Genomic DNA, 12,220 nt, shown 5'->3' on the forward strand with positions numbered 1-12,220 from the left:
CCGCCAGACTCACCCACGCTGGTGATCTCCTGCGTCACCAGGTCTTGGAGCAGAGAGTCAACAGCCGAGTTGTGCCTGGCATAAAGCTCGTAGCGATTGATGCCAATGTGGAAGCGTAGCCAGTTGGGGTACGACTCGGTTGTTGCCTCCGCCACACGGGCGCTCTCCTCGTCTTGTACGATGCCATCCTCAGAGGGCCTGAAATAGTACGAACAGACAAGTCAGACTTTTCATTTAATTTTCGGTATTCTGTCATACTTCCACAGAACAAGCATTGAAATATATGAATCCAAGGTGATTAATTAATCAGGTTGGGTGCCTGTAAAGAAATGACACAGTTATGTATAAGACAACATATGAAAATGAACGTATGCAACTGTATTACACAACTCTCATTGTGGTTTCCTTGAGTATTTCGCCATTAAACTTCGTAATATACACTGTAACAAGGATGTACGAAAGAGGTTACATCACAAAGAATTTGCCGGGGAATCTCAAAATAGCCAATGTAATAACTCAGTCAAGTGCAATTTGCATCCTTAGCAGGTTATTCAATAAGATAAAAAAAATCAAAAAAGGGCTCTCCTTTTAACAAAATAGCCTTTATAGGCTTTGTTTCCTCATGGCCCCTCGATGGAAGACTTATTAAAACAATTTTACCTCGTGTGTTTGATAGACTGACGGATGAACAGACCGACAGACGGATAAGTGAATGAAGGGGCTGATGGATGAGAGGATGCATTGACTGTTTTTCGGTTGGATTGATGAATACATGAAAGAGGGATTTCTATCAGTGGTTGGCAACATTTTCTGTACCATGAATCGGTTTAATGTCTGATCATATTTTATTTGCCCGGCCCAATAATAACATCAATAATAATAACATCAACAATCATAGTAACAATAGTAATAATCTAAAATCCACTGGGTAAACACTAAACCACGAGGGACGAAGGGGGCATAGGAAAAGGCATTCGATTTTATCCTATAATCACACCATCTTTTCTCACGGTACCACGTTGTACATCATTGTTTTGGCTGGTTGAACTATTTCCCATAATGCTCCATTACAACATTTTACAATGTGACACTGAGAGTATGAATATCGTGATTATGAGATCAAATAAAATGCCTTTACCTCTGTCATTTATAATCCTAGTCACCCTCATCACCATGATCCCGGTTTGATTTCCATTACATTCAATGCCAAGCAAATGTCGTAGGCAATATATGCCGACTGATTGTTCGTTGCTAAAATATCGTAATATATTACCGTAAAAACTCGGAATAACGTGCACCCTTAACTTTGTGTTTTTTGGGGTGAAATAGAATGCGTGTAAACACAAATAAAGAAGGTATAAGCAAATAATAAGCCATTTGTATCCTTTCTGAGCAGCTTGGTAGCAAATGACCCACGGACATGATTGCGGGATGGCTGGAGGGAAAGAACAAATAATGGATGATTCACTTACATGATAGAGCGATAGGTGGCAAGGAGGACACATGAGCAGGTAAAGAAAATGAAAGAAAAGGGGAATAAATGAAAGTTAATAAAGGAAAATTACCATCCTTGTGTGTCGGTCGCTTTCGGATATAGCCTGATATCTGAGTTGACGTTGAACAAAGCGTCCTGCTCCGTCAGAGGCGGAAGTCCAATCTGATACAAGGGATGCTGAAAGAGAGCCGCGAGTCGGGATGCACCGCGTCCAGTCGCCACCCGTCCCCCGCTCGCCTCGCCGATGAGTGGCTTGTGTTTGTCCGCCGACGCCTCGGCGTCGTTGTTCCTCAGGTGCACCTCTGCTTTTCGCCGGCCAGTCGAAGTGCTCTTCTCTCGGGACTGCAAGGTGGTGTGGTTGGAATTGGGCTCGCTGCTGAAATCCTGCAGAATTCGCAGCGTATGCTTGTTGGGCCAAGCGCCGGCGTCGGCTGCCGACCTGGCGCGCTGCTGCTTAGCCCACGCCGGCGACTCGACCCCGGCGTGGTGGGCGCACTGGCAGCCGCCGTCCACGCTTTCCGCTCCCGACGTGCTCTTCTCCAGTTTGGGCAGCAAGTCTATCATTATGTGCACCGTGCAAGCCACAAAGAACACAGTGAGGAGCAAGACTCTGAATTTGCGAAACATGATCATCCTTTGTTGTTTTGGTCTACTGCGATTCAGTTTAACGCACACCTTGGGCATCAACTGTGCTTTTTGCTTTGGCTAAAAGTCCATATTTGTTTTAGATTTCAAAAAGTCCAAGTAGGTTTGACTAAACAGGTGAACGGTCCGGGACATCGTGATGCATGCGCAGTCACATTTTTAATGTTATATTAATCCATTGCGCATGAAAAAACAACATGCCAAGGCAGTAATAACGTCCAGAAAAAAAAGTCTTCCAGTAAACGATAAAAACAATTTTAGAATCCGAAACAAACAAGAGCCGAAACGCTCAGACGCTGCGCATTTGCAGGATTGGCTGTAGTCAGCGGTGCATAGAGCGGCCAGCCGTCAGGTGCAAGCATCCCTCGGCAGACGCTTGAAGTCTTCCTACTGCCTTGTCTCCCTTCCAAGTGTGCGTCCTCCGCGGATGTGTGGACTAACAGAATCGAAGCCCCGTGGAGTCTAACCTCGGTGGCGTCACGAGGAAGTGATTGGCTGCACAAGCGAGTGTCGCCGCGCCTCTCACATAAACGCTGCCACACAGAAAAGATGTGCAGTTTACAATGCGAAGAGTCGCCAACAGAGGGTGCTGACACGCTCGTGACAACGTTGATAAGTCCAGTCTAGTCCTGTAAGTGTGGCACCTCTTCTTACGAGCTTAATTCGTTCCATGATGGTGTTCCTAGCTCAAATTGCAAGTGTAAAGAGCGGATTTTCCCATTGTGAAATCATGAAAAAATAATTGAGCCCGCTCCCGTCCTCCTAAAAGAGTACAAGTGAATTCTAAACAGCTATAGGATGAAAGACATCTTCCAGATGACAAAAATCAAATTGAAATAGTTATCAAACAATACAGGAGAAGATAAATAAGAAGATATACAAATAATAATAATGCAAGTTTATTATGCACACCGTAATGAATGTGTGCTGTGGAGGAAGGGGCGGGGGAGTTGCAAGGAGGAATTACTGAGAATTAATACCTTTCAATGTATATGTGTTCCCCATTTTTTTAATATTTACATCGTGTATGCTGTATAACATTTTTTAATGGAACATTATTAAAAAAAAGCTCTAATATGAATCGTCTCGGTCACTGGTAGCAGACGATGTAATTGTAGATTGTAATACTGTTCCGTTATTCTACATCGTCTGTTTTGCTGTGAGGAGGTGCTACGTTATGTTTTTAAGGTTTATTATAGTGTAATAAGGAGGATTTGCAATCATTAAAAAGGGGAGCAATTCGTTAAGGCTGATCGGTGTGAGATCGGGAGACTGTTGATACGTAAGCACCTATTGTACAATTAAAAATAAGGTGACTTGAAATTAACTTGCACACAATTTTTTTTTTACAGAATTATTCATTTTTTGCCTGTTTTAGTATGCATGCCCGGACTGGAAGTGCTGATGCTGGCGATAAGCAATCCCAAGCGGTGAGCGGTCCCTAGTGGTAACCTTTGGGATGGCCCGTGAACTGGATTTGTTTTTTGAACAACGAGCAAGTCAAGTCAATTAATGTTTACTTGTATAGCCCCTTACTCCCAAGGAGTCTCAAAGGGCTGCACAGACCACCGATGATTGCAAACCACAGACTATTATGATTATTGATTGAAAAAAAAAAAGATTCTGAAATTTGGGTTTAAAGGTGGTCGTATAAAGAGGTACCACTGTATTTGTTTGGATTCGACAGAGTAATTATTTGCGTGGTAGATTATTACAACCCTCCGCTTTAGAGCAAATATTAACTACTAGTTGTGATAATAAACAGGACTTGAGAAAATAATCTACTATTTTAATCATGTCACCTTAATATGAAAAATGTAAGTAGCACAAACATCAAATGTTACTAAAGTACTAAAAATTCCAAACTTTGGTTATGGTCAAACTATTTTTGAGCTGTCTTTCTGTGACTGTTCTGCATGAAGATTGTAAGTCAGACATTCCAAAAATAACTCAAAAATGAATAATAATGATGGAAAGGATGTTTAATTAATTATACGTGTTGAATTTGCTTATGAAAGTGAATGTTTTATAACAACATTGCAGACTGCAAATGTCTTCAGCAAAATGAGGTACATATCAATAGTGAAAGATGGCTTGGCTATGACATGCAAGTGCTTTGAGTTACAAATTTCTAATTTAATAATGTTAACCAATATGTTGTTACAATATGTTGTCACTTGTCAACACTGAAAAAAGGATTTTGAAAAAAACAGGAGATTGACCGTATTGTGTTTGTATTTTAAATTGCTCATTATACAAAGTAGATGTTTGATATATAACAATAACTACAAAAAATCAAATCATTAAAAAAACAAATCTGGAAATTGTAACTCGGTTCGAGTTTTCTTCTCAAATGAATTTCCAAATAGCCAGTGGTAATAAATTAGACTCCTGGTCGAATAAGGACAAAACATACTGTCAAAATAATGTTGATGCCCCTGAGTATGATGATAAGTTCCTTCCTGTTGAAAGTCAGATTGCTTCAATCAAACCTTCAAGGCTCAAACAATGTCACCCCACAATCAGTTTACATTTCATCTGCAACTCAAACAAAGAAACATTTCAAAGCTAAGAAGCGTATCTTGTTGATTGTGTCATTGATTCGAGCTAATTGTACCAATATGATGCTCTGTACTACAATTCTTGAATGATACCACTTCCAATAGTTTTGTAAAACTCAATGGAAGATTATTTAACATCTTCCAAACTGAATTAAATGAAATTTAATGTTGTCTTGTGTTACTTTCCATTTCCTGGTTGTACGAATCTTAAATACTGGTTTGAACCTAGAAAGAAGCGATTTTGGGACTAACGCTCTACAAAGGGACACGTTTCTGGAGCACTATTTTCTTCGTAACAAATACTGTAGCGTGTTATAACTAAAATGTTGTATCATTACTGTACTTAAAGTGTTACTCTGCTACTTCATGAATTCAGATATTTTTGCTTAGTGTCATCTGGTTGTTGACTACTCCTGCTTTATTAATGTTTTTACATGCATCCCCCAATTAGGTAGCCCGAAGGGTGTTTATATTATCAACAAAAAACAAGCGGGAGTGACTCACAAAGGAACAACAATGCAACAAAAACAAATGGGGCAAATGTGAGCACAGCATTTAAGGTAAAAGTGTGCTGAATTTTGGTCTTGTTATTTGTAAAATTATTTTTCCTATACACCATGCCTGGAGAAAAAAAGTCAAATATCTTGGCCATACCCTAAAGTGAAGAATGAGATTTTTGAGTGTTTTGAAGCCCAGAGACGAAATGTGTATGGAGTGTCTTGCCTAAGTGTTTGTTTGCAAGCTCTTCAGACTGCACAAGCCAGGAAATATAAAGGCTTCACTGGTACCACAGTGTGGTGTACACATTGTCTTCTGTTCCTTGTATTATGTGGCTGTTCTAACATAGTTTAAGGGGGTTGACTTCTATGAGAGTATAAACGGTAATCTGTAAGTAGATGATCATTTTTAGTGTAACGCGTTACTTTTTGGTGTCATTATTCTGGGGGGCTTAAATGAATTACTTTAAATGAAGTATCGAGTAAAGTAGCAATTTTTAAAGTTACATGCCTAAAACTGGAAATAATATATCCGTTTAATATTGCTACCTGATGTTGCTGCTACCCACCAACCCCCCTCCCAAAAAAACCCGAACATAAAAAATATAGAAACCAGCAGTTCATGAAAAACACAATTTCTTAGTATATACTAACCAGCTTGCCTATTTGATAGCAATTGTTTAAAACAATTTTAAATGATGACTGCTTGGATCTTATTATAGTCATCAAAAATGAAACAGGCTGAAGATTTTTTTCTGAACACAGTTAAATAAAATTCTATTTTTGAGAGGAAAAATAATCTCTCATTAAGGGCTTCCATAAAATTCAGAATATTCAAGCCCCAATAGGCACTCTGATGAGCTGTGTGATTTGTGAACAGCTAATTCTAAATTGAGAGGCAAATGGAGAAGTGCACGCCAGAAACGCACAAGTCATAATGCTGCAATCATTAGAACTTGGCAACAGCAATGAACATTTTCTTTGAGAAACGGCCCATCGCTGCATTCACTTGACCCGCAGAAAGAGGAAATGGTGGCATCCGTGTTGCCTGCTAGTCTGACACAAAGGAGAAAGTCAGCTTGTACATTTGAGCGGGGGTCTTAACTTGGCAGCTGGAAATGATGTTGAACACAGGAAAAAAATCAAGAAATAAAATATCAACACATTGCATGTCTAGAGTTGCTCGGTCACACACATGTTACCAAATCCTTGAAAAGGAACATATTGTTAGGGATTGCGCTTAGACACAGACACAACCTTACTTTTGAGAGTTCTTTTTAATGGGGAAAAATAGGGGATGAACATAAAGCCCGCCAATGGAGGAAGGATAAGACCGAAAAATATAATCAACACACATGTATTGGCCGCCACTAGGCTGTACTTGCAAAAGACACACCACAGGAAATGGTGCCCCTACGAACCAAACCTAACCAACCCAATCAGCCCACCAACCTGACATGCATGTTTTTGTGGGAGGAAACCAGAGAGCCCAGAGGAAACCCACACGAGCACAGGGAGAACATGCAAACTCTGCACAGAAGGGCTAGTAGCTGGATTTGAAGCCATGACCTCAGAACTGTGCCGTGGACGTGCTAACCACTCAGCTGCCGTGCCGCTTTGGACACAACATCACAAGTGATAATTCTTTTGACCAGTATGCTGTACCAGTATACAAAAGGCTAGTGGCTAAAGGCCATGTGTAGAATGGGGCTTGTGTGTTGTTTTGACTGACCTTTTTGGTCATGTTGTCAGCTTGTGTTGTACAATGCTTAAAAGTTCAAAGAAATGTAAGTGATTATTTTTGTCACTTGTAAATTTGTTTCCACTCATATCTTGATTTCAATTTATTTTCTTAATTAGGTTTAAAATAATAAATTATACATTTAAACTCACAAAGGCAAAAGGCAAAATTTAACGATATAAATATTTTATACTGTCATTGAAATAGGGATAAGGTGTTTGATTGTGCAGAATTGAAAGCCACAAAATTCAGCAGGTCCGTCATACCCACAAACACTGGCTGAGTAATGATGGCATAAACATTACAAAAGGGTGAATGAGTTAAGAAAATAGACGAACAAACGTTTTTTGTTTATTGGCTAAACATAGTTATTATTTTGTATATTATTGTTCAAATTTTAATAGTTAAAAATAAAGAAAAATAATAACTAAAACGGTTAATATTGAGGAAATAGATTTTCATGTTGACAGATAGTTTAGCTAAATTAAATTGTTAGCGGTGCCACAGTGGATGGGTGTGGAAGTCCAACGTTTGATTCCAGCCATTGTTTGAAGTGTCCTTAAAAAGCTGAAAGTAGAATATTTCGTCCATTCAAGTGTGTGGTAACTATGCCCCACTAAGTTCAGGAAGCTTATTTTTTTTTTTCAACCGTGCCTACTTGCTTTTATTATTACTTTTATTTAATTTGTTCTGGCCGTGGAACACAAAGATTGGTGAGGGTGTGTGTGTTGGAGAGTTACTTTATGCGCTTCCCCGCAGATTTAGTTAGTGTGGTACGAAACGAGTAAATTGTAAGAAAAGGTCCCAACGACAACCCAAACCCCCAAAAATATCTAAAAAGTAGAGTTTGTCTGAGCATGTCTAAGAAAAGCATGTACTTGCACACGCAACACAAGGAGATTGACAGAGGCTGGAATGATGGAATAAGCTAGAAGATGGCGTCAGAGAGTAAAAAAGTTTCAAATCCTGTGCAGGATCTTTAAATTTAATTTTGCTAAAATTGAAAAAAAAATGACTTTTCTCATTAAATAATTAAATATTACGTAAGATGAGCAGCACCTGGGTGGTTAGCGTGCAGCCCAACCGTGTGGAGTTTGCAGGTTACCCTTGTGTCTGCGTGGGTTTCCGGGCACTCCGGTTTCCTCCCACTTTCCAAAAATATGCATGTCAGGTTAATTGGCCGGTCCAAATTGTCTCTAGGTGTGGATGAACGAGTGAGATCTCAGTCTATGTGTGCCCTGTGACTGGCTGACAACCAGTTCAGGGATTCCCCTGCCCACTGCCCGGAGATAGCTGGGAAGGGCTCCGGCACCCCCACGACCCTACTGAGGATAAGCGGTGCAGATAATGGAGGAATGAAGCAGAATGATCCCCCACAAACATTTTTTGGTACAGGGTAAAAATGGCTTACATTTTTCAGTTTCAATTAGTGGGTTCTGGGGTTTGAAAAGGGAATTTGCAACCAATATCACTGCAGTTGCTCATAGTCGTTTAACACATAATGAGAATTTGTAAAGCGAAAGTGTCAGATGAACAGCATTAGCGTTTGATATTGCCAACATCGGCGAGATGCAGTTTTGCAATAATGAGACGAGTGGCAGGACGTGCCGCATTTGTGGCGGTCCCGCTGCGTTGATCACTTTATCTCCGATGCTCACACGCTAAATTGAGCTCCGGGGTTTTCAATTAGGTGCAAGTGAAGGGTGACCTTGAAAGTTGAGACGCTTGTTTGAGGGAGATGAGCGAGTGCTCTTTTTGGACTGGTTTTAAGTGTTTGGAAAGCGAGATTTTAATTACCTTAAAACAGGCATGTATGTCAGCTGGGAGGCATTTGTCTTTTATGAGACATTCCTTCTGCAAAGATGAACAAAAACAAATCCTAATGATACAATGACGGATAATAAACTGCAAAATAACACTTAGCGTAAAATTCGGACCTGATCATAAGCCCCACCGAGAATATTTTTCAAGGAAAAAACATTTTGTACCTATATAAGTTGCACCTGACTAAAAGCCGCATGACCCCTTCTTTAAACATGATATATTTACAAAGAAAGACAGTACACAGAAAGATTTTAAATAATTCCCAGCACCTTAACCCCTTAACGTTCCGCCGGCCGTCAGAATTTTGATAAACTAATACGTGTCACCAGTCACTGAAATACGTCTCGCCACATGTCATTGAAAAGCTTGATCTCTTAGGATTCAAGATCTTCCAAATATACTCATCAGAGGAATATCATGATCAGCCTGAAACAAGATACGCGAAAACTATAAAGCCGCGATAACTCATTGATCCGTCACTTGGCCGTCTTCAACTTTGTTACATCAAGGATAATCCATAGAATCCAACTGTGTAAAATATTTTTTCCGAAACACACGATAATGCTGACAAATAAACTGGAATCCGCCTGAAACATTTCTGCTTCGTTGGACGCCGCTTCTTGCATTCCATACATTTTGCCACATTATTTCCATTTACAAATTAACACTATCAAATGTATTCCCGATATGGTTACCACCTCCCTTTTTGAGTGACTCCTTTTTCATGCTAGTTTTATTCATGCACAAAGCTCGATGTTATATTAAACTTGTCTCTTCCTTAACACAAATATTCCACATTTCTCACTCTAACCTTTACTGCTCGGCCGTTGGAAAAATAACATATGCCGCAGGGTTGCAAGCTTAGAAAAATAATTACGGCCTATAGTGCAAATATTACAGTACTAAAATGTACTGGTTGAACATGGCCCTTCACGGCGAATTATTAATGAATGGCCTTAATTGATATTATAAGGGAATTGATCAGCTGTTAACATCCATGAGTACTTGCGCAAATGTTCTCCTCCGTTCATGCGGACCAATTGTGGCATTCACAAAGTAGATGAAGTCGCATATGAGTCGCATTTAGTTGGAAATGGGAATGATCTCACAAAAATCACCAGGTTTCACCCAAAATTTGGAATTGAGAGTTAAGATCTGCAGTGTGAACCTAGCAAGTAATAGAAACCAAATCCGATGTAGCAATGACATTGGAATATAAAATGATAAATGAAAATGTCATCCTAATGGGTCAGTATCATTAGGGACAAGTATGTCCCAGTTCCAAAGCCGGTTGGCACTCTCTGGTGGAAAATGGCGTACCAGATCTTCACATGAACGACATTAATGAGGAGGTCCAAAATTGGGTGTTTACCCTGTGTTTTTTTGTTAACGTCGTTAGTGGTAGTTCCAAACTGTTTAAAGGGTCATTGTGTATTATTCATAGCACCTCCTACTTGTAAAAACGACATATTTAAATAATAAGCAAAACATACATAAACTATTGCATAAACATGCATATTGTCAATATACTCCCAAGTAATAGATTTGTTCTTGTTTTACATGACATTAGCCTCACCTACAGGGAGTATAAGGGTACTTAAAAAAAAAAACCTTTTTAAAGGCTGGGCAAAAAAAGGAGAAGGAAATAGTGCGATATTGGTTACTTTGAGTACCATAGTAATCTAGTGCTTTGTAGTACTCGTTTCCCTTTGCATTTTAAATTAAAGCCACATCTAGTGGTCAAATGTTGTACAGTGTCCCTTTAATTATGTTTTTTTTTCTTAGCTTTTTAATGTGTTTTCTTTCATTTATTACTTCATGGTCATTGGAAAACTAAATTGGGTAAAACCTTATTGAATAGTTACCATTAATACAATACATTTTTTAGGTTTATCTATTTAATTGGACCATGGGACATCGAATGGAAGCGGTTCAGTGGTCAAACGGGAGCCCTGGGAAGGAGTAAAAGAGAGAGGACTAATGAGTTAATGGTTGAAAGAGAATGACAAACGGAATGTGAAGGGCTGGTAAAGGAAGCTGAAGCACTCGGAAGAAAAGCCCTGATTTGGGAGTAAAATAAGTACTCCGTATAGGACAATTTTAATCTTCTCTACCTCGACTGCCTTGTACACTGCACTTTAGAGGCCCGAGATAAATAAAACCCCTATATTCTCTCCTCGACTACACCATTTTTAACACAAGAATGTGGAATGGAGGTAAAGTGTGTTGGGGTGTAATAACTGGCAGGATGTCCATGAGGTTTCAAATATTTGTCAGAATGAGCTTTTTTCTTGAGTAATTCAATTATTTTAGTTATGCAGTATTAAGATTAATGCAATAAAGCCTGCACTGATCTTACCTGGTTTTCCTGACAACAAGGCAAATGCAAACCCCCCAAATTGGACAGAAATTTAACATGCACCTTTAAAATCCAGTGGTCCTTACATGCAGCCAAAACGTGTTATCATATTTGTGCAAACATTGTTCAGTTTATACATTTTATTACTAACACTTGCATAACAATGGTGGCAACGGGGATCAAACCTAATCGTAAAGGTAAGAGCATTATATCTTAACCACCAGGCTGCTAGGGACATGGAATAGAATGTGTTTTACAACTAAACGTGGTGTCCGCTATTTGAAATTTTGCCACTCTGCCGCCATTTCCTGGCTTGGAGGTGGGGTTCGTAGTTTGAAGTGTCCTTTAAATGTTTAAAATTAAATATTGTCTCTATTACGTATGTGTTAACCATGCCCAACTGAGCTCAAAGCTACTTTATGCCTTATTTTCACCATGCCTATCTGCTTTTATTTTACTTTGTCTTATCGGTTTTCTGGTCACTCAGTGGATTAGGATTGACGAAAGGAGGCGGAGTGGAGGGTGGTGCGTGTTTGAGTGATATCACACGTGTGCTGGTTGTTTTCATTTATTCAAGGATGAAAAAGTTGAAAACAAAAAAGAACTGTTTCAAATACAGTGCAAATGCCAATTCAAACCCCAAAAAAGATTAAAAAAGGAGAGGTAAAACACCATCTTTGAAGTCATGATCTCAGCTCATTCCTCAAGTACGAATAAACTTTTATTTTTTCCACTTTTTGGTGGTTTGGGTTAGCGTTTGGACTGTTTTTGAAACATTTTCAGGCTACACGAACAAAAAACCTAGGAACAAGCATGAAATCACTCTTGTTCACAATTGAATGCATACGCATCGTTAAAAAAAAACTAGTTTAAAATAGTTTTTGTTATAACATCATTAAGTATTATTGGTTGAGAACATAAAAACAAGGCTGCCTAAAGGCACATAAAACAATTCCACTGACTTAAAGCAGTAGACAGTGATTTATTACTGCATTTTACACCAGATAGACACAACAATACAGAAGATGAACTCTAGCAGACTGCAATGTTGCATTAGCCGTATGTGGAGATCTGACAAACATTGAGAGCGGCTACATG

The 12,220-nt window shown here is 39.2% G+C and overlaps 2 protein-coding genes across 2 annotated transcripts in view; one reads left to right on the forward strand and one right to left on the reverse strand.

Annotated features, from left to right (window-relative positions):
* fam20ca (FAM20C golgi associated secretory pathway kinase a) overlaps positions 1-2,679 on the reverse strand; it is a 38,963-nt gene extending 36,284 nt beyond the window's left edge. The window contains exons 1-2 of the mRNA XM_088339173.1: positions 1,566-2,679; positions 14-198 (exon numbers count right to left, since the gene is read on the reverse strand). Coding sequence (XP_088195299.1) covers positions 14-198; positions 1,566-2,179 — 799 coding nt within the window. The 5' untranslated portion in view covers positions 2,180-2,679. The remainder of the gene's footprint in view (positions 1-13; positions 199-1,565) is intronic.
* LOC148374658 (serine/threonine-protein kinase pim-3-like) overlaps positions 1-12,220 on the forward strand; it is a 49,575-nt gene that overhangs the window by 9,735 nt on the left and 27,620 nt on the right. The window lies entirely within an intron of this gene.

This window comes from Urocampus carinirostris, chromosome 1 (assembly GCF_059441175.1).
Source record: "Urocampus carinirostris isolate Australia breed hairy pipefish chromosome 1, RoL_Ucar_1.0, whole genome shotgun sequence".
NCBI lineage: Eukaryota > Metazoa > Chordata > Actinopteri > Syngnathiformes > Syngnathidae > Urocampus > Urocampus carinirostris.